Genomic DNA, 27,820 nt, shown 5'->3' with positions numbered 1-27,820 from the left:
CAACAATAAGAAAGAGATTGGGCAAAAATGGCATCCATGGGAGAGTTCCAAGGCGAAAACCACTGTTGACCAAAAAGAACACAAAGGCCCGGCTCACATTTGCCATAAAACATCTTGATGATCCCCAAGACGTTTGGGGAAATATTCTGTGGACTGACCAGACAAAAGTGGAACTTTTTGGAAGGTGTGTGTCCCATTACATCTGTCGTAAAACTAACACAATATTTCAGGAAAAGAACATCATACCGACAGTCAAACATGGTGGTGGTAGTGTGATGGTCTGGGGCTGCTTTGCTGCTTCAGGACCTGGACGACTTGCTGTAATTGATGGAACCATGAATTCTGCTCTCTACCAGAAAATCCTGAAGAAGAATGTCCGGCCATCAGTTCGTGACCTTAAGCTCAGGTGCACTTGGGTTATGCAGAAGGACAATGATCCAAAGCACACCAGCAAGTCCACCTCTGAATGGCTCAAAAAAACAAAATGAAAGTTTTGGAGTGGCCTACTCAAAGTCCAGACTTAAATCCGATTGAGATGCTGTGGCATGACCTTAAACAGGCCGTTCATGCTTGAAAACCCTCCAATGTGGCTGAAATAAAACAATTCTGCAAAGAAGAGTGGGCCAAAATTCCTCCACAGCGATGTGAAAGACTCATTGCGTGTTATCGCAAACGCTTGATTGCAGTTCTTGCCGCCAAGGGTGGCACAACCAGTTATTAGGTTTAGGGGGCAATTATTTTTTCACATAGGGTCAGGTTGGTTTGGATAGCTTTTTTCCCTTAATAAATGAAATCATCATTTAAAAACTGCATTTTGTATTTTCTCAGGTTATCTTTGTCTGATATTAAAATTAAAATGTGATGAACTGAAACATGTAAGTGTGACAAAAAAGCAAAAATAAAAAATCTGTAAGGGGGCAAATACTTTTTCACAGCACTGTATTTAAAGGATTATTCATAATCTCAGTTTAAACAGGCCCACACCAAAACTCAAAACAGAGGACTGGAACTTGCCTTCATTCCCATAATAAGTTCAACATTTTGGAGAATGTGCTTATTCATACTTTGCACAGGGTTCAACATTTTTTATTATGATACAGTGATAGTACAATCACATGATAAATACCCACACATTACAGCACATCACATTCAGACATCTGTTGATTTTTTCACTGACACACGATGTGGTCTTTGTATTTGATCAACCACATGCCCTCCCCAATCAATCGCAGGATAACAACTAGGAAAAAGAAAGAGCTCTACAAGTGCAAGAAGCTAGTTTCCATCCATCTACCCATTCATCCAGACATCTGTCCTTCCATCCAGCCAGTCAGTTAATCAGTCGATATCTCTGCTACATGGAACAGGATGAAAGCAATCTCAAGCGTCGCTGGATTGGTAGTGCTGAGAGGGCGGCTAGTCCTCCGGCTCTCTCCCACGTGCACACACATGCACGCAGTCATGCACTCATACACACCACAGCTGCTGGTTTATTTCAGGCGCAGAGCTTAACACTCCTGGCTAAAGGCATGTCCAACCACAACTGCAAATTGATTGTCTGTCCTCGCCAGTGGCTTCAGCATCATTCTCACCCTCGGCTCAACACGTCTTTATCCTCTGTTATTGCAGCTATTGTCATTCAGTCCACAAGAAAAGTGCAGCTATGAAAGAAGCTGAGAATCTGTATTTTCAGGAACAAAACCTGACGTTTGTTACTCTGTGCCATAGAGCTCCAAAAACTATTGAAGACTCATAGACGAACCACTCAGCTGCACCACTGAGTTCTTTCCTTAAGATGAACACGGCACTGTAGATTGTTTTCAGTCAATCTTGCATACACCGTCCCGCTGCCACTCACACTAAATGCATATTAATTCCTAACAAATGCACTATTTATTCCTGTTTGAGTAACGCTCGCTACAAACTATAGTGCCCAACTGTTTTAGGAAATTACGAAGCCTTTTCCAAAAAAGAGACATGTAACCCGTTTAGAGATTTACGTCAAAAAGACATAAAATGAATGCGTTATAAGGACGAGAAGAAGAAGAATAGCCACTTGTTCAGCCATTGTATGTGTGTGGAGACTGAGCAGAGGACTTTTATTTCTAAGAGCTGGAAGGCAGTGAGCGTGCAGTCACCACCATCAACACTGCCAACTCCATATCGCATGATTCAGTGAATGGGATTCATTAGGAATGGTAACACACACACACACACACACACACACACACACACACACACACACACAGAATGGATGGCGTGCGACGAAACCTGCACACCCCAGCATGCCGTGATATCAATACCAGCTGTACACCCCAACACCCAGAGATGTCTCCAATGCAGGCAAATTTGTGTAGGTTTGTGTGCATGCGTGTCAATGCGTTTGTGTGTGTGACAAATACTGTTTAATGGAGATTTAAAGCATTTATGACATTTCACAAATAGTCAGTTTCTCTAATGTTTTTTATCTCATGGTTTGTATTTGATCGGGTGTGTGTGTGTGTGTGTCTGTGTGTGCGTGTGTGTGTGTGTGTGTATCTGTGTGTGTGTGTGCTGCATGCCCTTGTTACAGCTCAGACAGACCACACCTTACTGTTCCTGCTGCTCAGCAGAAAAGGGCTCAGATTTTCAGGAGCAGCGACAGTCTCAAATCAATGATGTGTCATCTTCAAAACATCCCTGGGTTTTTTTTTTTTTTTTCAAGACACGTGTGTAAAACATCAGCACACAACTCATTATTAGAACAATATGGTGATAGTAACACATGCCGTATCCAAACAAGCTGGGAGCCGGTCCAGATGTCCTCAGATGCACTGGTGAGACACTGCATTTAGTAGGCAATCTGCAGAAGACAAATGTCATTTTGATGTGTTTAATTATGTCTTATTTCTCCTATTTACCACTAAACTTTTTTTTTTTCCCTGGTAAAAAAAAAAAAAAAAAAACGGTTCCAAAAGGTGTCAGTGACTTGGAGCAAAATACGATCCCACTAAAAGTGTACAAAGAGAGAAGTCAAACAACAGGAAATGAAAACAACAGAGCACAGGGTTAGAAGAGAGAGAGAAAACAGAGAGAAGAGTATTGTTATGCGTAAAAGAAGCTATCAAAAATCTGATGATTTGAGGCACCCTGTTTCATATTTTCCTCGGAGACATGAATTCCAAACAAATTCTCTGCCACGGTGGGTGTCTGGGCCTGTCTATGTCTGCTTCTAATTCCAGAGGTCCCTTCTGCAAGAATTAGCACATATTCTTTTAATGCTCTGACTTTAGGCCAAGATACAAGGGAGGTCTGGTACCTTCAATCTGAGACAATGACCTCACAGTCCAGATAAGCAGAGGTTAAAAAATGTTTTCCTATAAAATCAAGTGCTAATTTTGTGTGACACTTGCAGCAACTGATGATAACATGCAGTGCTTTTTTTCTTTTTTTTCCAAATGCACACAGACAGTCTGCACTGTGGGCTGTGGAAAGGCTCCAATACATCCTGCAGTATCTAGTAAGTAAGTGGCTGAGTTAGAGGACAGATGGGGACCTACTACTATAATCTCAGGTGTATGGAAAGAACACTTATCTACAAAACCCAACATTACAACATTTGGAGTGAATCCATTGATTATATACTATACTATCTGTCTGATCATCTTCCGGGCCTTATCTTTTGATATGTTTGGATCTCTTTTTAAAAAAAAAAAAAAGAATTAATGCATGTAGGTTTTGGGTCTTTTTTTCAGTTGGTCTGTTTTTTGATTGGGTCCAGAATTTTAGACTCGTAAAAACCTCTACATCTCACATTGAGACGAGGGGCAAATTACTGTGCCACGATGGTATAAGTGCTCATGTGTGTTAAATCCATTTCTGCTTAAAGCAACTGGTCAAAAATTGGACTACAACAAACTGGACCATAAAGCAGAGTGTTGTGCGGGTGTGGAAACCAAGCCACAGGAGCACCTTCTCTCACTGACTTCAAAACGCAACAGCCTGACATTGATTATTTGATTTATTTAAACCTAATGTCTGACACTCTCAGTGTACTTGCCAGGTTTGTGACACAAAATCACATAAGTCAAACCTTGAAAGTGTTTTCATTATCATGTCAGCGTTGATCACTGCTGTCTGACAAACAAAGTAGTTCTACTCACTTCATTTAAAGTACCAGTTAAAAAGGCCACAAGAAAACACAAAGCGTGCAAAGGTGTAAACCTGTGTCAACATGTCTGTATACCTGTGTGACCTGTGTGCAAGAGCATTAATGAGAAAATTCTGAAATTTCTGACACGATTGATGACTGGTTTAATTAATGTGCAACAATTGTACAGCCCAGAGCAAGAGCCCTTGTTTATTCTACAGCAGTATAATAGTCCATGCACACACACACACACACACACACACACACACACACACACACACACACACACACACCCAGATACACACACACACACACACACACACACACACACACATTCGTACACACAACCTATCGGGACTTTCAAAGAAAAGCCGCAGCATCCCTTCTGTGACTGCCAGCATCACGGTATGCTGGCTGGCTTGCACTGCCTGTCATGACCGCTCCAGGGTCTGTGTGTTATTTAAACAGAGATCAAGGAAAAGAGGATAATAACTACCATTTAATGACGAGAAACCAGAAATTCAGCCTTGGTTTGGAGCTGACTGTACGTGAAAGGTTCATGTCCAGAGAAAAGAACATTTTGATTCTGATGCAAAATAAGTTGTCATCCTTGTGTCGACATGTTCATTCATTCACACTTTTGGCAATAAACGTGTGAAATGGCAGTAATGTTGTGAAATCTCCTAAAACCCCTGTTACACAAACACACACACACACACAAATATTCCCACACCTCACATTTTCGGTCTTCAGTCAAAACGTAAGCATTTGCACGGTGCCACATGAATATATGTGTGTTATCTAATTTCCATGCAGCTGGATATGTGACGTATCCATTTTCATGTTCATCATCAGAAACATTGTAAGGAATGAAATACACACACACACACACACACACACACACATACAAACACGCACACATATGTTACCTGTACTGTTATCAAATTAACTTCTTACTCCACTGAGAAGCTACAGTCTTTTTTCTAAGTTAGACACACACATTGACATGCAACACCAATGCCACAAAGCAAATCCCATTTCTGAGGAAGCACATAACAAACACAGCACATAACACAAGTGCAGCATGGTTTATGTTTGAATAATGGCTGAAGATAGCCTGGAGATGTTTTTGTAGAGTGGAGACAGAAAAAAAAAAAAAGAAAAGATGGTTCAGCCAGTTTGGTTGTGCTCCAGACCCAAACACCCCGTGGCTTTGTTTTCACTGTACAGTTAGGAGGTGTGTGTCAGTATATAACCCTATCACATAAAACTCTAAACAGAGGTCAATGAGGTTAAGTAAACCACTTAGAAAGAGAGTGCATTACATAGAAAGGCACTTTTATTTTGACATTTACTGGTACTAGTTCATGATAAACAGCCATTAAGAGCAGATCCAGGTAATTGAGGACAAAGACTTCAAAACAGAGGAGCACTTTGGCCTCTCTTATAGACAGGCAGGAATTTATGATTAATTGCTAGTCTGTCTCCTACTGGTAGATTCTTGCCTCCTCTCCCTCTCTTCTCCTCCTTCTTTCTTTCTCAATCTATCATTCTGCCTTCTTTCTTTTTTCTCCCTTCTTTATTTCTCTGTCAGAGACACTGGCAACACTGGTGGTGTCATAAATTCAAATGAGATAAGAGACAAAACAGTATGCTCTTTAACCATGTCAGTTTCAGCTGCACGAGGTACTGACAAATAATGTTTCTGATGGTGAGAAGCCGAACTGTGCTCATGTGGGTAGCTGATGTGCTTTAATGTGGCCTGCTGTTACTGAAATGTGTGGTTCAGGATATTGTCTTAGTGCAAATGTAGCTTATGTGGTTAAGAGAGAGGAAGCTTTCAAAGCATTTCTGCATTAAAACTCTCTAGTTCGGAGATGAAGTATACAATTATTTTTGACTGCAGGGACCCACAAAACAGGGGCAATGTCTAAATCACGAAAAATGTCAAATTACAAACTTTTTGGCTTTGTCACAGCAGAAAGTAATAAGTACCACCTTAAACTTAAATGCTAAATGTTAGCTGTGCAACAGCTCCACACTGATATGTATCTTTCCAATGCAAGAAACTGTTAAAAGTTTATGTAACAGTCAAACATCATATTAAAAATATTGTACTTCCTTTGGGGAACTTGGAATTTTAATGTAGTGTTACGCCAAGAATTTATCACAAATTTTACAAAATGGTAAAGTTGTAAAGATTGTAGATTGAAAATTACATTTCAGTCTCCACTGTTGAGTTATGCTATGGAAAATGAATTAAATCAAAAAACCATGTGCCACTTCCTCGTGATGTTACTGGAACGAGAAACACAAAACTTCAACACGCCCATACTCGTGCAATGAGACCCAAAATGGATTTAATAACATGTCTGACACATTTTTTGTCGTGTATTAATATTAGTTATTGCCTGTTTGTTGACTATACACACAGATAAAGGTCCTCTGTATTACCAGTCAAAGAAGAGACAGGCAGCTCTCTATGAATCTAATCATACGAGAGAAAAGCCAACACAGTAATTGCAAAAGACCCAGCGCTGACCCAACATCAGTTATATTACAGACTTCAAAGAGCTGGAGGAAGATGTCAAGAGATCTTCAGAGAGATGTTAAGGGAACAGGCAATCTTAGCTGATCACTTCAAGCGTGCCCAATCTGATGAAGAGGAGAGTCAGTCAAGTGTGAATATGTCTGATCTGAAATACAACAGCTGCCCTTGTCTGTTGTGCTGCCATCAGACAGGGATCTGACCTCAAGTTGACGTAAGGCCGCCGGCTGCGGTCATGAGGTCATGGGTTCAGATCCTAAGACACTCGTGGTTGAAAAATGGGGCATGACAATGTTTTTAATGTCTTTTTTTAATCCAAGAAATCCTATGAAAATCCTATGAAAAGCTTTTGGAAGCACTGGTGGAGAGCGCAAAGATGATTATGGGAATTTATTCATATCCAAGTGCTTTCTTGCTGTGAAATAAATGAGAAGGTCAGTACCACTCTGCCTGTCTAATATCTGGCTACAGTGCCAAGATATCGCACATAATATCACATACATGAATATATATCGCGGTGACCCCAGGAAGTCACTGCAACTGTCCATGAAACAATCCCACACATAAATCCCTTTAAAACCATAAATGATCCTATTTTTCCTTCTATTTTTGCACAGATTCAAGAAATGGGATATGTTCATCTGTGAGCTTTTGAGGTGCTGGTGAGTGGATTTTGTTACCTTTTGGACGGAACCAGACTAGCTGTTTCCCCGTTTCCAGTCTTTACTCTAAACTAGCTAATAGGGTGTTGGCTACAGCTTCTTACTAGTGGTATTGACATTCTCGTTTAATTTTCCGCGGGAAGCAAATAAGTGCTTTTTCCAAAATGTTGAACTATTGCTTAACTGGATATAAATGGCAAATCAAACTAGATATTAGGGGTAAATGAGAGATGGGAAAAAGAAGGACACAAGTGTTGCTATCCTATGAGCAAAACTGCACACATCCATCCCTCCCTTACTCACCTTGCTGCAGTATTTTGCCAAAGTACTTGTTGTGGCTGGTGCAGTTCCACCGGCGGTACCTGAACTGGTATTGGCACTCCCTGACTCCCAGCCTGGCCCCTTTGGCCACCTCACTGACAATCTCTGGCTGAGTCTGGCACAGCTCAGCCTGCTTCCCTGCCAGACGCTTCGCCTTCCTGCAGATACTGTTGGGGTCCATCACCAGCGGACTGCCCACCGCCCTGCAAAAGTTTTACACAAAGTTAGAGAGGAGGACAATTACAGAGAAATATGACAACAATAGAAAAGTTCACCGTGCTTTTTTTTGTTGAGCAACACCTGTTAACTGAAACACACAGTAAACAATGTGGCTGCACTCATCAGCAGCCACGAACCAAATGCAAACTAAGTTTTTTTCTGCGGCTGCTTCGCCTGCCAACTCTGCCCACCACATCTCAGCCGTGGCGACAATGTGCCTCTTGAATAGGCACATGGGAGACAAGAGAGCACAGAGTTTCCCAGAGGCATCTTCTGACGTCACATTCACAGTCTGTGTTTTGCTATTGGACTACACTTGGAAGAAGTGTGTGGTCCTCACAAAGTTGGAAGTCACACAGTTGGAAGTCTCTTAACAGACAGGCCGTTTACAGTTGATCTTAATGCTAAGTTGATTTTGGTGAACCAGAGGGCAGACTTTCTAGATTTCCAGATGATACAGCTTCTCTGGAGATTTTTGTAGCAGTTAAGGACTTCAGTGCTTAAACCACACATTCTCCTCGAATCAGCCCTCCGTAAGACGTTCCCAGATTAAAACCATCTAAATGAGAAGTCGACATATTATATTACAGAGACGAAGAAGAAAAAAAAATCCATATTTAAATGTGTAGTGAGATAAATGAAGCATGCCTCGTGTAGTTCAAATATTTAAAACATTAAAATATATATACACATACGGACTGTGGACCTCCTCAATAGCTTTGACAGATGAGTGCATATAATAAAGATAAATAGTTTATTCTTACTCTTAATGGGAAAGAAGGACTTGGCTCTACCACTTTGAAGCAATGCCAGCCTCTGTGGCCACTTCAGTGGTATAACAGCAAAGTGGCTTTATAAGATGACTTTATTTCCATTCTTTTCCTCTGCTTCTTGCCTTAGCAATCAGCCACTCATCCCCTCCATGCTGTTAATGTTATGTACATTCAACTCCGTTTCTCACAACCCTCCTTTGTCATTTACTTCATTTACTCTATCACATCTGCAGAGATTCAGGGACTTTTAGTCCATAACTGATCCATAACATTTCCCATGAAATAGGAGTCAGAAGGGTTTACATGACACAGAGAATGGGAGAGAGCAAAGGACTACCTCATAGGTTTTCATTCAGCCTTGTGCCTGTTAATCGCACCGCCTGTATCATTCATCTGCTTCAAGAGTTTGTTTTAAGAAGCAGAACAAACACTTTACCATCCCCTCTCCTGGCGGTCTGATACCGAGCAAGACATTTGCACACACACACACACACACACACACACACACACACAGGCACGCACATTCATCCTCTCAAACTCCTTCCCAGTGTTTTTGAAAACCTATCTAATTTTGTTACCACCAGGACTTAGATATATATGACCATGGTAGATGGCATGTATCACAGTTATGGTTTCCTTGTAATCCATTCTAATAATTCAACTTGTCTGAAAATTAGCAGTAATCCCACATAATCAGCCGTGACATGTGGTGTATAATGTAAGAACCTGCAAATTAGAGTAAAAAAATAATAAATGCACTTGCACATAGGCACACAGACAACTGTGTGCATCAGAGCGTGTATGGACTGTCTGCACAGTCACGCACACACATATCCGTATCCACTCTCCAAGGACACCCACTGATTCCTCCTATGATTATTGAGAGTGTATTGACAATATCGCTATGGAAACAATGTAGTATTTACAGGTGTTCTATGTGTGCAGTGTGTGTTTGTCTTTCTTTAAGCGTGTATGTGTGTGGTAGTCACACATAATTAAATCATACAGACAGTCTCTATGTGTTAATTAGCAGGTACATGTACAATACTTAGCAACACACACTCCCTCTCAACAACCGCTTATTATCTACCCACTGCCACCAGGAAGCATGTGTGTGTGTAGGTGGGCATGTGAGTGTGTGTGTATGTGTGTGTCTGTGTGTGTGTATGTGTGTGTCTCTGTGTGTGTGAGACACAGAGAGTGTAAAACTGATGTCCATGCATATAAGTGTATTTCCATGTAAAATGTTCAATTTTTCTCTGGATGTGAGAGAGAGAATTGGCTTGTTTGTGCCTTGTGTGTGTTTGCAAGTGCGCTTGTGCGTGTGCATGTGCCAGGGGCAGCTCTGGGAAGCCAGCTCTGTCAGCAGCTCACAAAAGCCAGCCTGGTTTTTATAATGGGAGGTGTAGAGTTGTAAAACTAGCGAATGTACTGGATGGAGTTTTGTTCTGAGCCCTGTATCACTGTCAGAGAGAGAAAGAGAGTCTGGAAGTGAGAGACAGAGACAGTTAGATGGTGTCGACAGCGTGAAGAAACTTTCCTTCTGCTCTTCTTTAGCACAAAAGAAAGTAGTGCAAGGTGGACTGGTGAAAGAGATACAGCAAGACTGCATCTGGTGGAAGAGCAGATGCAACTTTAATAATAACATTTATAAAACAGCAATTTTTTTTTTTTTACAATCATGCACTTTGTAATGAACTGTGGTTCTTGATAAGATTTCTCCCTGGGCATTAACTCTTTTGTACTGCACAAAAACATGCAAACCAATCTGTAAAATGTTGTGCTGGATCTCTTTAGAATTTATATTTAGTAGTTAATTTTTTTTTTTTCTTTTTGCTTTTGGTTTCTTCTTTGAATTGCTGAAAGCAGCCACAGTCAAAAAAGGGGAGTGCCATGTCATTTTCCTCTTTACCTCAGCTCACACTCTCAGTCTGAATCATCGCTTAATTTTGGTTGACGGCTGTTCTGATAATCTGCGTTGGACTGTCTTAGACAGAAGTTAAGAAATGGGGCACGATGAGGAGAATGGGAATGTGGGAATGAATCTGAAAGGGAAGTGAACTCAGGTGGAAAAGCACATTGCTGGAGACATACCCTAAAATGGGGTGCATTAATTGGATAACGGGATGACTGTAGGTGCCCAGCATTCTTGCCCTTGTTTGGAGAGTGAAACATTGAAGTGCACATCTCTGCGAGGTAGAGTAAAATAGGGGAGTACTTTGTCATAGACTCCAAAAAGTGCAGGTGTGAGGACAAGCAGGGAAATAGAGAATGTTAAAAAACAATAAGTAATGTCATGAAAATGACTAGGAGCACAGTGATCATTACTGAGAATACCAGAATATGTCATTCATGCATGTCACAGCCAGTGTTGTCTACTTTTTTACAGCAGCAGTTAACACAACAGTGCACTGATTAAGATCTGACTTTCCTTGTGTCATCTTGTCATTTTTCTTTCTATTCTTATTTGGTCGGTTAGAAATGTAGCTGCTGAGAATAACTGTACACTGTATACAACTGTTGGCCTGAGCTCAAATCCTGCAGGAACGGTCTAGTATGTCTCCTGCTCTGTCGTCTTCTGCAGTCACAATGAAAGTAAAACTACTTGAATGAATGGACTGACTCTACTGCACCATATACAGATCGATGTGACCCTCAGCTCAAACAATTACAACAAGACGCTCCATGTTCATACATGCACGTACATGCAGTTTGCACACACAATTTTGCATATACACAAGCGCGCACATTTATCTAAGCAGGTGCACTTGCTACAGTGCAGACTTGCAAAGAGATAAAACCTCACATATACCTGTGAGAGGGAACTTCAAAGTCAGACAGTAATCAGATCCTTCCCATGCAAAGTTCCACTGTTCCCCAGTCTGTCATTTATGGTGCAGCTCCTGAGCAGATAACAGATAACACAACACACCAACAAGGATGTGCAGCCAGTGATATTATCAGGGACTTTAGGGAAACAATGTCTCAGATGAAAAGTTCTTCATCATGATAAAGTCTCAAAACAGAGACAGGGTCATACAGAGCAAGAGATAAAACAAGACAAAGTAACAAAAATAACCAAATCAAAAGCACTGATAGCACGACTCTCAAGTTGTTACCACCTGCAACAAGTTCACAGCTGGTCCGATCCAGAACTAAAGCTTTACCTTGTGGTTACTTGCATTGCTTGAAAAATGTGAATAAGGTCTTATCAGTGATATATTTTTACATTTGTTTCAAAAAAAGACTTGGATGAAGTGTTTTTCATAATGTACCGTAGCTGGAAATTTGGGGGGAAAAAATGAAGATATTAGAAATAGACGCCTTATTCGGTGTTTTCTGGGCCCAGAGGTGGGTCAGAAAGAGATTAAACAGTGGTGCTCAGAGCGACCTCAGGTTTCATAAAGGATCTCACGGCACCATAGATGAAGTGCTGTACTGTACGGGGCCCTTCTTTTTTTTCACTCCGCCCACGAATGAGTGAATTTCATCCCTCCTTAATCCCTCAAGTATGCTGGAGATGAAGAAAGTCACGACAAGCGCTAGTCTGAGACGCCAGAGTGAATATGAAAAGAGAAAAAAGAAAAAGGATAGAGAATAGAAACAGCTAGGGAGACATGGGAAACAAATTGTGGGGGGGTTAAATGTGAGATAAGGAGGAGACATAATGAGATACAAAGAGATAAGCAAGGTGATAAAGAAATGAGGATGAAAATCAAAACACATGTAAGATTTGTCTGCAGTCCTAAACTAATTTTGAAGATGGATGGGAACAAATTTAGCAACTCCCCACCGTCTGTGGCTGGGCAGTGCGAGAGGGTCCGAGTACCATCAGCAGCAGCTCTTCAGTTATCCCGACACTGCAGTCTGGGACGTGTTGATCACTTTCAAACATGCCATGTTATTTTTGTTGCGTAAAACAATAGGTTGAGAACAATGAAATTTGTTGCAATAAAAAGTTTCAACACACTTAATTTGTAATGCACCCAATTTAAACAGTAGCAATAAAGTGTGACCAGCAGGAAACCAACAATACTAAACCAATTTCACACAAGAAAAACATCCACAGTTTGTTCTCTTGTAACAACAGTGACACACCCAACAAGCCAGACGGCCAAAGGATGAAAACTGTCAAAGAACAGACATATGCAGATGACAAAGAGGTTTAAAGGTGCATGGATGTACTCTGTGGTCTGTGAAGCTAAGCGCTAGATATGTAATATGGAAAGTACAGCTAGGAGCCAAGCAGCAATCACAACAGCTGAAAAATGAAGTGCCAAAAACTGCAGTTCCTTGAATGGCCACTTGAGCCTGGTGCCAAAAGCATTTTTATTTATACAGTATGTTAGCACTAATTAGCAGGTATTAGTGTCTGCGCTCATCACACCTGGCTTGAATTAGTTTTGGATTAGCCTTAAAGCAAGACGCCCACACACCCAGTTGTGCTAACAATGCAAACAGGAGAATATGCTTGCCACAGTTATTAAACCACTCATTTTCCACCTCTGCAAATTTTTGGATTAGCCCGGAGTTAGGCGGAGTCAGACAAAAGATGGTGATGGTGGAGCAGCCCACTCTGAGCCTCAAAACCACTCTTCAGAAACCATGGGTGACGTCACGGAGGCTACTTCATCTTTATTTTACTGTCTATGCAAGGAACCCAAGTCATTATGAAGGCTGCTGTGACTGAGAAGAGTAGCCGGCATCATACCTACATAAGACTAAGTACAGTACCAGTACAGTAAATTACAGTAATTTATAGAGGCAACTACATTATCACCTTTATTTTAAGAATTAGTTTTATATATTTTTTTTTAACATGAATTAACAAATAACATAAGCAAGCAGTGGTAGTGAGCTGTGATACGCTAGCTACTACAATGTCAGTCAGTAATCACAGTCACATGGGTGTTTGTGAAATAGATGGTATGACTTCTTTCCCTCTTTCCAGATATTGGTAACTTGGTATTAATGGCTTCAAATGGGCTTCAGCTGTATAGTTACATTAGTATTGTGGTGCCTTGGATTAAACCAATGAAGGACTTAACGTGAGCACATTATTGTGCCAATAACAGAACATTTTACAGTGTCAGGGTCATCATTGTCAATTTTGCTGTCAGTCAATGTTACAACAAAATGTCAGTGGCCACAAATGGTATTTAGAATGAGAAACTTTGTGCTGTTATTTGATGGGAAATCTTGCTCACTCACCGTTGAAGGCAGTATGACAAATGGGAACAAGTCAGACAACTGTGATAAAAGTTTCTGAACAGTGCCAAAGAAAAGGAAAAAACTCAAAACTCTAGACGACAGCAACTCCTACTCCTATTCAGAACTCTGCAAGGCAACCAGTCCTAACTTTGCAAGCTAACGTTAAATCTCCGTCAGCTTGCAATGTCACATTTTCTGCCAATTCTTCCTCCAGTTACAGAGACATTTGAACATTTCTTGGACTATTTTGCTCTCTGCCCTGTATATATTTCTGGCACTGGAGTACATTGTACCACGAATGTCTACAGAAATGCATGCTTGCACACAACTGCAGACACACACGTACCCACATACACACATAAACATGTTTAATTCAGTTCTCTACCTGATGCCAAACCCACATCGTCATTTAATCTTTATCTGTACCCATCTCCCTGGTCCTGATTAGACATCTAGCTTTTCAGACTAGGAGTGGAGTGGACAAGATAAGATCTGTTACAATGAAACTCTCCTCTGGTGATGATGGCGGTTCTGACATACAGTGTGTGTGTGTGTGTGTGTGTGTGTGTGTGTGTGTGTGTGTGTGTGTGTGTGTGTGTGTGTGTGTGTACAAATATGTTCCCACAACTGTGTGACTGAATAAGTGCATTTTTACATCTCTGAGTGCATGTTAAACAGATTAACCAGGATCCACTGGTTCAAGATGTATTTGTACTGACATACACATAAACATACAAAGGGCAGAACTTCAACAGACACACACACACACACACACACACACACACACACACACACACAAAACCAGTGTGTGTGTGCACCTGTGGGCCTGTGGCACGTTCCAGGCAGGCTGTCCGCCAAACTGGGGCTATGACAGACACACATACACACACACACACACACACACACACACACACACACACACACACACATACAAACACACTGAGCAAAGTTGGCCCTGCTAAGCACTAGAGTCAAAACCAGTATGAGAGAGCAAAGGCATTCCACACTCCTCTGAGTCTCCGAGCTGTGCTCTCTGCTCTCAGGCCAAATGATTAAAGCGCTCTAATCAGCAGAGGCTCTGAAAGGACAGCTATCTCCCAGCATTTCATCTCTCCCACCGTCCGTCTCTCACTGCAGCTCCCTCTCTCTTCCTTCAGCGACAACCTATCTATATGAAAGGTATTTTCCTTCAAAAGACAAGTATGACTAAAGACAGACAGAGATAGAGACATTCAAGAGGAGCGCGCATGAGACTGAGAAAGAGAGATGTACGATGGTATGTCCAGCAGCTTTCAACAGAGAGCATCATTGTCCTGGCAAACCAGGGAGCGACCCACAGGTGTGGCTTCACCCTAGCTGCACCACAGTTGGGCACTGTGTGTGTGTGTCAGCGTGTGTGTGTGTGTGTGTAAGTCTGTGCATGAATATGTGCGTATCGCGTGTCTGTGTGAGTGAGTGAGTGAGTAAGCGAGCCAGCGAACAAGTGAGTGAGTGAAAGAAGATGACAACGTATGTCAATGGGGATGAAGAGGAAGTAGGTGATTTCATGCTCTTAATCCTCTACAGCTTCATTTAAAATAAATGTCCTGGGTCCTGTACAATGTGCTGCCAGTAGGAAAGTGACATAAACATTACATAAATGGGCAACAGAGTTATTTAGGCAGATCTTAACAAGTTAAGCCCTCTCTGTGAATTAAGCCCCATAAATATGAAAAGGTTGGTTTGAGTATGTGGCAAACATTTATCACTTATTTTATTCCTTTTTCTTTTTCCTCTTTCATTTGACCACACCATAGTGCTTATGTGAAACAAATGCTAATAATGGTACAATGATCCATAAAGGTTCATATAATTTTTTGTATATCAATTTTTTTAAAATCTTACATTATAATTTAAATTAGTTTATACCATGGCAGGATTTAGCCAGATTTAGCCCAAGTAAACCAAGTGTTTGAAGGCGGTGTAATAAATTACAGATCCCTCTAGGGACATTGTTTTTCCCTCTTTCTCTCCACAGCTGGGTCAAAGCACAGATCAGCACCCTCTGGTTAATCTGATTATATGTCCATACTAGGACACCCACATACCACAAATCCATCTTTTTCTCCCCATTTTGCCTCATCATCCACCTTATTCCAGCATTCTTCATGCCAGATACCGGAGCTTCTCAAAAAACTGCTCTGCAGAGTGGATAAATCTGAAAACAACAGCCTTGCATTTTTGAGTGGACAAGAAAAACAAGTTTTGGAAAATGATGACATAACAATGGAAATTGTGCGTCAGTAAAGTTAACAGGACAGCTAACCCTAATCTCTCTCCGTCTTTAAATGTCAATATACACGATCACACAGCGCACCTATTGTCATTAACCAGTATTTGTGTTGATTTACTCAACAACTTTGTGATTACAAAATTGTGATCTGATCAGTGTTGCGGCATAGGAGTTTCTATTTGCCTGGTCAACAGGTAGAGCAAAACATTGCATCACACTGATTCAGCTGACTGACAATGTATACAGAAAAATACACAATAGGAACAGATTATGAGTCCGGCTTAATGAGGACACCGTAAAGATCTGATGATGGAGAGCAGAGGGAAACAGAACAGAGGTTTAAACCAGCTGAGTAACTGCGCTGTCTGTCCCTCTCCACATTGTAACAGATGTGGACACACATCCTCTACAGCTGCCAGTCCATCTACCAGTCAGACAAGGACATACAGTCCACTTACACAGCCTCAGTGACACTACATCCCACATTGACCTTGACTGGGCTGTGAATGAACAGTGGGAGGATTCGCTGGAAAGAAAAAAAACAAAAAAAAAAAACACAAAGCTTCACATTCAAACACTACTTTGCAGAAGTGTGTGTGTGTGTGTGTGTGTAAGGGAGAGAGAGAGTGAGTGAGAAAGAGATGAGGACAGAAACATTGGATGTTGTCTAATGAAACACTGCACACAAGACAACGAAAGCACTACAAACAGGCAGACAGACAGACAGACAGACGGACAGACAGACAGACAGACAGACAGACAGACAGACAGACACACAGACACACAGACAGAGACCCACACGTTATCAGCAGATCTGCAGGGGGGTTGTCTGTCTGTCTGTCCAACTGTCACACACCTTGCAGAGCTGAGCCTATATGGATTGTTTTATGATGACATATCCACTGTGCCTAGAGGGCCACCTGACATTCCTTACTCTGAACCCCCTCTACACACACACACACACACACACACACACACACCATCAACACCCACCACCCTCCGCCATTCTCCCTCTCCTCTCTCCTCTGTGTATTACTGCAAGCAATGAACAGCAGACACCTCTTCCACCTTCCTGTTTCTCTCTTTCTCTGCCCTACTTCAGCCTGTGACTCTCTGAACACCTTATCCCTTCAGAAAAGATGCAGCTTCATGAACTTCTTCACACTGGGAACCCACATTACGCTGTCTCATTAAGACACACCGTGACTTGTTAGTGAATTTTTCAATGCTTACCAATTATAAATTGATTATAGGTTAATTGAGCATATAAAAGTTTTAGCATAATGTAATTTAATATTAGAAAAGCATAAACAGAAAAATGTGTTAATAATTGTTTGAATTTCTTGTATATACATTTAAATATATGTATTATTTTTTAGGCTACATCCAAGCAACAGGAACTTATGTGTGTCATTACTGATTTCTCTGACTATTTGGTCATTTTGTTAGGACTCTCTGTATTGTGTCAGCTGTTGTCCTCACATCCTGCTGCTGTTGCCTTGTACTGTTTGCTCAGTTATGATGATCACAGTTGTCTTTGGACCAGGCTCTCGGGATATCCCGGGAACAATCTGAAGCAGTGTGAGTATTTAGGTGAAAAGCCGGTAAGCTAATGCTGAGTGATGGTGCTGTGGGTAATTATAGAAAACATGATTACGCCCCGTGTTTGTGCGCAGAAACTAAATAAAACTATGTCGGTGAGATCATGTGAATCCCAGTTTGACAGGAGACAGAGAGAGATAAAACACGTGGTAAATACACAACACTTACCACCACAGTCCGATGATATTGACCGGACAGAGCAAGATAAAGAAGAGGGCAAGTTGGATCCGTGATAGACGAACCGTCATGTTGAACGCAGCAAATCCTCAAGGAGATTCCCCAGCAAAGTTTAAACTGACTCAGCTCAGCCAACACCGAGTCGGATTATTTCTGAAACACATAGGAGGTCCTTGTTTTCTGACGGTGCGACTCAGCAAAATCTCACTGGAAACTGTCTGTCAACGAGAGCGCCAAAGGTTCATCATCCAACTCCTCTTCTCTCGGGCGCATCTTAATGCGCAGCAAAGATGGTCAAGAGGCTACTGAAGAGACGTCCGCTTTCAAAGGTGTGGTTAACCTCTTCATTGTCGTTGTGCTCTATCTGTCGCAGCACATTACATGTTTTCACCGCGGGCTGAGGAGGAAAGAGAGGACGACAGAGCAGTGGAGTCCTCCCTGAGAGCGAAACAGCCGCACGACACAGCTCCTGGTTGCGTGGATACTCGGAGTCTCTACTCTTTTTTTTTTTCTTTTTTTTTAAACGATAAAATTATATCAAAGACGAAGGAGAAGAGCGCTGCTGCCTTCCAATCAAATAAAAGAAAGTTTGGTTTTATGCTGGATGTTGCCGCGCTCTGAACTGACGCGCTGATGAACTTGGTGAGCCAGTTTTTCGGTGCGCACCGGCTGCAGGTAGAGGCGTCTGTGTGCCACAGGTCTGACGATGTGTTTTCTTTGGATGATAAAGGGAGGAAAAAAATGCTCTCGTCTTCTTCCACCTTAGTGTGACGTCGCTCCGGGCGCAGCGAAATCCTCGCTGTCACTCAGAGAGGGAGAGAGAAAGAAACTGCAATTAGTTTTAGGAGGACCCGGCTCAGAGCAGAAAGGGGGTAAACACATACACACACACACACACACACACAGAGAGAGAGAGAGAGAGAGAGAGAGAGAGAGGAGAGAGAGAGAGAGAGAGAGAGAGGAGAGAGAGAGCTACCATACAGTGTGTTTATGGTGAACCTGAAATAAAAGCTTATGGACTCATATGTGAGTACAGGTGAGAGAGCACCTTTCAGATGATTGTGCCATCTGGATGCGTGTTTTATAATCCAGCATGTATAAACATTGTTCAAGAGAAAGAAAAAAGAAAAACTGTCAGTTCGTATCAACCTTTTTGTACACACAAGTAGCCAAACGTTAACAGCTGCCCTCAAGAGAAAGCGTGTGTGTGTGCGTCTGTGTGTGTGTGTGCGTCTGTGTGTGTGTGTGTGTGTGTGTGTGTGTGTGTGTGTGTGTGTGTGTGTGTGTGTGTGTGTGTGTTTAGGGACAGGGTAGTATTATCACCTGCCTGGCCAAGGGCATATCCATTGAAATTTAACACCACTGTACTGTAGTCGCCCATAAAAGCCCTGACACCCGACTTCGTTCCACTGCAGTGATGCAATCAATCACGAGTGTAACACAAGGCGAACTCACCCAGTCAAGTACCACTGTCTTTCCTGAAGGCCTCAGTTCCATTTACTAATGCACAAACCATAACTGTGGCTTTAACTCTCACCAATAAAAGGTCTTCACTGGAGCCAACTCTGACTGTAACCCCTTAACTTAAGGCTGACAGAAAAAGTCTTGACTTCCAAACTTTTACTCATATTTTACTCATTTTTGCCCACAGCCACCATCAGCACATGTCTGACCAGTCCTGGCAGGTTTCATTTGTTTATCCAAACTTTTCATCCATTGAAATATTTTTGTGTGTCAGTGCCTTGTGAAAAGGTTGAAACCACTTGTAACAAATCCATTGAAAACACTCTTGAGTTTTTGCTTGATTTGGTCCATTTAAATCATGTGTACTTTACATTGCAGCTGTTCGAAGACCTCCATAGTATTATGGAGCTTATGATGCATTTTCCCCAGCTTTCTATCAAACATGATCTCCATTCATTTCCCTTCAGCATGAACAACAACGTGTTCAGACTTGAAGTTTATTTGAGGTGAATCATCACATTTAATTTCATGCTTTGTACTGGTCAAAGTATCATAGTGTGGTAATGCAGCTGAAAATGTGAACTGACATGAAAAGTCAGCTGGAAAGGTGCAGTCATGTGCTATCCAAGAACACATGTCTACTTGTGAATTACAGGTAGACAAAATGTTCTTTTTTCATAATGCAACAAGTGTGCACATTTACACATAATCTTGTTATGACATCCATGTTCTTGTGTTGTCCGTCATCAAAATTAGATTTTTCGGCACCGTAGCTTGCAAATTTGAAGCTGTTTGTGAGCCCATACTATTCATACCTTATCTGCACTAATGCAGATACACTTGAAAATGTATCTTTGGCCGCAGTTGTGTCCTCATATCCAGTCACGTCCCTTAAACCAGATGTTTTTCGGACGTGACAGAAGGACTGTCAACTTGTCAGGTTTTTGCAAAGATGAGCGAAGTGCTGTGCAGCAATGTTAAAACTTTCTGACATCTTCAGCTTCCTCTGACATGTCACATTTGTCTCTTTTCTGTTTCATCACAATGATTAAGGGTCTTCTTTTAATGCAGAAGTCCTCAAACTCATGCGTTCACATCATAAGCTGAGAGATTCAAATAAGAAAACCTATTTACAACATGATCACTTGTACAGAACAGGTGGAGTAACTGCTCATCTGTTTCAGTTCAGTCCATTCAACTTGGTTACTTCATAAGATGAAGGAAGTTTTAACAGTTTTGTATTGTATTTTTTTAGCATTGCGGTGTAGATGGCTGGTTATAGAAAATGCATGTATAAACACATCAGTTCATCTACACTGGCTGTGACCTAACATGACAATGATTATAGCAGACCTGACCATCTGCAGTTGTTAAATAAAGGCTAATTCCTCTTTAAACTGGAGACAGGATGAGGCGTCTGGCTGTCCGCTAACCAGATGAACATCAGCTCCTGGATCAATGAGCTCAATCAGTTGCATATTTATGACACTCTATCTTGTCCCACTTGGAGTAACCGGTCTTTGATCTCTATACTCAGAATTAGATTCTTGTGAATAATTCATTTTGACCCATATTTGGTAAGTTACTGGGAGTTCATTTCACACCCTGTATGGACATAAATATACAATACATTTACATTGCTTTGGCATTTACTATGATTAGCATTTGAGCCAATGAAATCGCTTATGAGGACAGATGTGATTACATATTTCACAGTGCGGTACACAAAACTGGGAGTAGTTACTGGTGAGGAAGTGAGGAAGATGTGAGGAATGTCCTCATAATTAAAGAGGCAATTTGTACGTTTTTTTCTGCCACTGAATGTGGTTTCTTGCTGGGAGCGTGTGGTGGTGACTGTTGCTGACAAGAGCTTCAGCCACGGTTGTCTTTATAATACAAGAGGTTGCAATATGGCCTCTGAGTAGAGCTATGGCTTCAGGACAGATTGGAGACTACAGTGAGTCGCTATGGGAAAGTGACGAGTCGGGCTGATTGGGGTCGGGGCTAGCTGGTTAGCATGCCAACTTCAGAGGAAGAAAAGATGTGATAGAAGCAAGACTTAACCTCGGTATTGGACACGTTTCTTCTAGGCTTGTAAGTAAGCAGCTGTTCATGCTAATGTTGGCTATGTAGAAATAGCAAATATTACAAATAGCTTCTTTAAAGTAGTTTCTGCAAAGCTGTGAAAGGGAGACTGTATATATTAAACAATGGTGAGTCACTAGAGGACCATCTGGAAGACACCATAATGAATCATTAAGGATTTGTTCATAAATATCTGAATCAGCATACTGACCACTTTGTTTGTGAGTAGTCTCTGATTAACTATGATTCAGTCACTGAGTCAGTCACAGTCAATGGCACAATATACTAAAGACTAATTAATTGCTCATTAGTTCCTCTTTTGTGCACCCTCATGTAAATTGGTATATCATACAAAGTAGTTATTAAGTGGTCCCTCGTTAATAGATTAAAACACGAAACTAAAGGTTCATGGCAATATTGGATTTGCAGGATTTTTGCATTAAGGATGATACTTTACTTATTTGGCCATCTGAGACACAGCTGCCACACGATCTTCACCGAATTGACATGACATGTTGTCACCATTAGCTCTTTGATTTGTCTTTGCAGCGTTGGTCTCAGATAAACCAACATTGTTTTTTTCTCTTCTCTTATAACCCATCTAGGACATAGATAATCAGCCTCTGGTTATCTTGTGATCAGTCCTCTCTGAATCCACCTTATTGTTCTCTGAACTCTTCAGAAGTGATGTGTGCAGTATCTGCTACTCCTCCAGGTGTGTCCAGACTCCTTTACTTCTCTGATGCTTTTGTGGAATGAATAGTTTCATTACATTTCTATTAAAAAAAAGTCTCCGATCCGTACTATATGTATCTGTGTGTTTACTTTACTTCCAACCTACATCATTTTTAAACATTTTCTTTTCTTTTTTTTTTCTATCTTTATTGACCTGTTTCTCTCACTTGCACCTGTCATGTGATGGAAAAAAAAAGAAATTGAATAATTAGCATGTGGTACCTGAAAACAAACATACTGTGATGTTTCTAGCAGGGAAAGCTGAACTCTTTGGAGAATGCTGCGTTGATATGTGAACTGGCACTAACCGCAACAAAATTAGAAAGTTATGAAAATTGAGTTATCTCAGTAACCTATAAATAACTGCAGCATAGTTGTGAGCATAAACATTACGCTATGTACCGGCTGTTCTCTCTCCACATCTATCTTTCAACCACCTTCACCTCTTGTTCTTCCCCAATTTCTTTCGTCTTTTCTGTATCTGTGTCTCACTCTCCCCCAATTTCTCTCTCGTCTTGTCCCTCTCTCTGCTGGATGAGTGTGTTTTGTTAGGGAGGGCTGATTCTTCATACTTGGCTGAGGCTTTATGGACAATAAAGATCTAATTTCAAAGTCCGGCAGGGTGTTGGGCCTGGGGTCTTGGCTCACAGCTTTAGTTGCCTGCTGGGAGGAGACACTGAACAGCCCCTAACCAGATGGCCATCAGCCCACATACAGTAGATTCATATTGTACATTATGTGTATTGTTCAGATTCTTGTCTGTGCGCAGCTCCGTGCTTCACCACCACGGTCTTGGCCAGAGTCACTGAGCTGCACTGACCTCCACAAATAACTATTAGGTTCGGTGTTGTAATACCTTGATATAACTGTACTGCTGGAAGCAAAAAGAAATATTTATTACGATAAACAACGTACAGATGTTCCATGAAAAAGTTTGATATTAAATATTTCCTTGAATTCCCCACCATGCGGGAGAGCAATCTGTGCTTGAGTGGAGTGGTGACCAACTTCATGCCAGTTTTAATTTAGATTTTCGTACTAAATTGAGTTAAAACCAGGTGACTGACTGCTACAGCTAAATCAGTACAAAAACATTAAGCATTCCTTGGCAGAAAAGTGTAAGTGATTTTAGTCTAAAGGGCAAAAACCATCAGTGTGGTCCTCTAAGTGGTTTACTGTTGTGTCTCTGTTTGTTTGCTTCAGAACAACAGTGCTGGAGATTAAAATGTCTTGCCCAAAGACACTTCAGCAGGGCAGATGCTCGCCAACACAGGAGCTGTAACCAGTGTTTTCTAGTTTCTCTCTATCCTACCTCACCCCCGTTCCCATGATGATGATTTCATGTTGACCTTGAACAGCTTTTGTGATTAACTGAAGTTCCCTTAGTTGTTTATTCGCCGGCTTTTTCAATTTAATCACATATCTCAGAGTGGAGATATGTGACGTGTCCTTACAGCATATATAAGACATCTGTGGGGACTTAGATCAGAGTTGTACAGGAGAACGCCCTGATAGATACAGGAGCTTCACTCGGAGCTGCCAGCAGTGCATTTTTCAGTCATTACATTAAACTTATAATGTTAGTTTTGCTCTACAAGATATTATGTAGTTAAGGGAGAGAAGAATGGCGGGGGTGAAACAGGGATTTGTTCATGACATGACAAAAGTTGGACTTGATCTCACAGCCCATGCCCCATGTGTCAGACCTTTTTAATATAATCCTCATGTTTCCTTTGGCATCCTCCAAACTCCAGCACTTTGTACATGGGCATGTTCAGTCAAACACATTTAATTTCACACTGATTCACATGGATATAATTTCAAACATTCACACCTGTTTCAGGACAATATACGTCTGTTTGATTTAACGTTTAGTTTTAAGAATGCTCTGAATATTACATTCAAGAACAAAGGCAGTGGCAACCATTTTTAGCTTTGCTAGTGGCATTGCTTTATGGAAGGCAACGTTAGTCAGTTGAAAGTCAGTCACGCAATATCTATATTAATATTCATATATTAATATCTATATCTAACCATTAATTGGATTGCTGTAAAATGTTGTACAGGCATTCATGGTCCCCAGAGGATGAATCCGTCTGATTTTGTCGATCTGCTGACATTGCTGCTCAGTGCCTCCATGAGATTTACATTTCTGGCCTTTAGTGAGACACCTGTATTGACACCTGTTGGATGGATTGCTATGACATTTGATTCTGAAATTCATGGTCCCCAGCAGATGAATCTTAATCATTATGGTGATCCCCTTACCCAAGTCAGTGTGGATACTCCAACCCTATGTATCTATACTGGAATACTGTATTATTCTGTATACTCTGTCATACTGAATTAGAAAACCTCATATGAGAAGGCTTATCTGTACAGAAAAAAATACTAAATAAACAACTGGTTGCAATAACTTGTGGTTTCCCCTTGGGTCTGTCATTGATTGAACTGAAAGAGCATTGGTCCGGGTTATGAAGTGTTCTCTCCCTCCCTCCTCCACCCAGGAAAAGCTAACAGGCCTAACCCCTGTCCCGCCACACCTATCATACACACGCTGCACACACATTCCCCTTCTCACACTGCTTTCATCTGGGCGTGAAATGGATTCCTACTGTCTGCCAGAATGCACCACCTATCTCTGGATGTGATTCTCTTTCACCCTCTTTCTCTTCCCCTTTTTTTTTTTTTTTTCTATTCTCTGTGCCACACGTGCGCCCTTTTGTTTCCATAGAAAAATGCCTCGCCCACACTGAAAGTCCACAAAACACATTCCCAGGCGATTATGATCAAAAATGATTAGAAATCCCATTGGAGCTAATATTTTATATGACAACTTGAATTAGATCTAAATCAGAAACACATGACGGCCGTAACCTTTTTAAAACAAACCACAGTCATCCCTGGAATCCCCAGGAGAAAGGCATGTTCATAAAATTCCTTCATAACTGGCACACACACACACACATACACATACACATACACACACACACTTAAAGTGTGAGAGAGGTTGTAGTATGAAATATTGATACCTCTCGCAGCCACATGATTTTACATGTCCAGAAGCAGAAAGTCTGTTTTCAGAGAGGAAGGAACTGAAGTTATGCAAAATTATGGTCTTGTTAGAGCAAGTAATGAAAGTAAACCCTGTTCCAGGCAACTGCTTCTCACTGAGAATGGCTGCGATCTGTCAACAAAAGCTACATAATTTGGTGTGACTCGGATATATCCTGCTTTTCCTCTCTCATAGGGTTGGCCCAGTTTCGGCGCAGTGACCCTATCATAATTGAAGACATATTATTTGGATCATAACAATGTGCAGACACTTGGAATCGATCAGATGACCAGTTATCTGGGAGAATAAATGGTGACTGCAGAGAGGTGATGATAAGGAGTTAAACTGGAAGGTTCCAATGAACCAGGTACTTTTTCAGAAAGGTCTAACTTATATCACTTGAACTGCCAGAGGAATTTGAATTGTTCAAGAATCTCCTCCTGCAGTGCCATATTTGTACACAGACAGAGAGTAGAGGAGAAAGCACTTAAGTACATGGTGCCTGTGCATAGTCCTCAAGTTTTTGCCCCTCAAGTTTGGTGAGTTTTTATGTGACTGCTTTTATAAATGGATTTTTGTGACCTCTTTTTAGAGGATTATTACACTGCTTTAAAGGCAGAACTGCAAAGAAAGGGGCCAAATTCAAAACACAAGACTGGAAACACTTTTACATTCTTAGTTCACAAGATAAATTTACAAGATAAATTCTAGCTACATAAAAGTGCTTGAGCTTTCTTTGCATCTGATAACTTTGATTGAATTTTACCCAGTGGTGAAATGTAGTGAACTACACTTAAATAGGAAGTGAAGTTTAGTACATTTTGATTACAATTTCCATTTTACTTTACTGTATAATTTTATTCCAGTTCATTTTAGAGACAAATATTTCACTTTTCACTCCTCTACATTAATTTGACAGTGATAGTTACTTGTTATTAAGGGACCCTGTGGAGTTTGTGACCACTAGTAACTTTATGGAGGATGTTTTCAAGAGTAGGACCCTATTCTGTTCATTATCACATACGTGGCAAATACATATTTCTGCCAAAAGATTCAGGTTGAGGTAATGCACAGCAGAAATGCACAAGTGAAGGACTAAAACATGACTATAAAACAATGCAGGATTCAAAAGCCTCAGAAAAAATCAGCTCTGCATATGTTTTATGAGGAAGAAAATGCCTTCAACACATATGTTAGACCTCAAGGACACACAGACGATCTACATTCAAAACTTCATAAAATATTATGTTTTTTGTCAGATTTCTCCCTTTCAATGACTTACAACATTGAAACGCTATTCACACGTTGCAGCAATAATCAGTCATCACATGACACAATATGCATTCAATATATAGATTAACACTGACTGTGGGGATTCAGCTGCCTAATGTACACTGTTACTTTTGACACAGTAGTGGAGAACTTTAAAATTGGTGTATGCTTGGGAGTGTGTCCTTTAATATGTAGGGGTGGACAAAATAATGAGAACAGCTGCTTAAGGTGGCACCCACACTGTTACCCATTCAGTGTTTTTACAGGTTATGACATCAACCCCTCAGCAGCTAATGAGACGTCTTAAACAAAAGCAGAGCTGTAGAGAGCACTGAGTGAAAACATAATAAGTCCTTCATTAATAAGATTTTTTGATCTTTTTCAAATCGGATCTGAAGCTTATCATGGTCCTTAAGCAGTGACATGATGCTAGATAAGCAATTTAACATCTGCTGTCAAGTACTTGAGTGTGGATATGATGAACCACCAGAGTTTCCTAATTTCCCTCTAAAGTTAACCACTTGGACCGTGTTATCTTTAATCCAATAGCAGCAATAATTTTGGCTAGACGGGGACAGAGTAGACATGTTCTCCAAATGCGTCACATCCATTTGTGACTAATGATAACATCACCGCTGGACTTTTGATTATTAGATTAGATTTGGCCAAAGTGTGGTGTGATGTTATTCCCACACAATGTGTGTTTGTGGGTACATAGATCGATGTGTGTACTGGCATGTGTTTCCACTGTGTTAATAACATTTTGTAAGTTTCCAACGCGTTTGCCAGTTTCTCTGACTAGCACACAAAGTTCTCTTTCTTTATGGGAGTTTTTTTTTTTTTTTTTTTACATCAATTGTTTAATGCAAATTCAAAAGGTGTATGCTGCCCTGTAGTACAGGATAAACTTAATAAGACTTATTTTATGATTATGAATAATGATAATGAAATGGGTTGATTTAGCTCCAGACTTTGTATTGGTTGTAAACACGTATTTTTGGTTGAGGAAGTCATGCTGCTTATTTAAAGATTTACTACAGCAACACAAATGTAAATATTTCCATTTAGTCAGGGTGACTATTCAGTGTGATTCATCAGCATTACCGGCAGAACAGTAACTTTATTATAACAGATCTTATCTAGTCTGCCCTGCTCACCATTTGAAAGCCCTGGGTATTTTTACTCTTTCTTCTCTGTCCAACTCGTGTCCAGAGGGCTTGTGGTGTTGCCGCTTGTTTGCAAAGAGATAGAGGGGGACCAGCCAGATGGGTAACACACACAGTCACAAACACACA

The 27,820-nt window shown here is 40.9% G+C and overlaps 1 protein-coding gene across 2 annotated transcripts in view; it reads right to left on the bottom strand.

The window, feature by feature from the left end:
- wnt6b (wingless-type MMTV integration site family, member 6b) overlaps positions 1 to 27,820 on the bottom strand; it is a 35,498-nt gene that overhangs the window by 5,053 nt on the left and 2,625 nt on the right. The window contains exons 1-2 of one of the 2 annotated variants that reach the window (XM_056389732.1): positions 17,906 to 18,751; positions 7,643 to 7,863 (exon numbers count right to left, since the gene is read on the bottom strand). In XM_056389732.1, coding sequence (XP_056245707.1) covers positions 7,643 to 7,863; positions 17,906 to 17,985 — 301 coding nt within the window. In that variant the 5' untranslated portion in view covers positions 17,986 to 18,751. Of the gene's footprint in view, positions 1 to 7,642; positions 7,864 to 17,905; positions 18,752 to 27,820 lie in introns of those variants that run through there. The other variant, XM_056389733.1, reaches the window with a different exon arrangement.

Source organism: Seriola aureovittata, chromosome 11 (genome assembly GCF_021018895.1).
Source record: "Seriola aureovittata isolate HTS-2021-v1 ecotype China chromosome 11, ASM2101889v1, whole genome shotgun sequence".
NCBI lineage: Eukaryota > Metazoa > Chordata > Actinopteri > Carangiformes > Carangidae > Seriola > Seriola aureovittata.
This window is presented reverse-complemented; position numbering and strand designations above follow the sequence as displayed.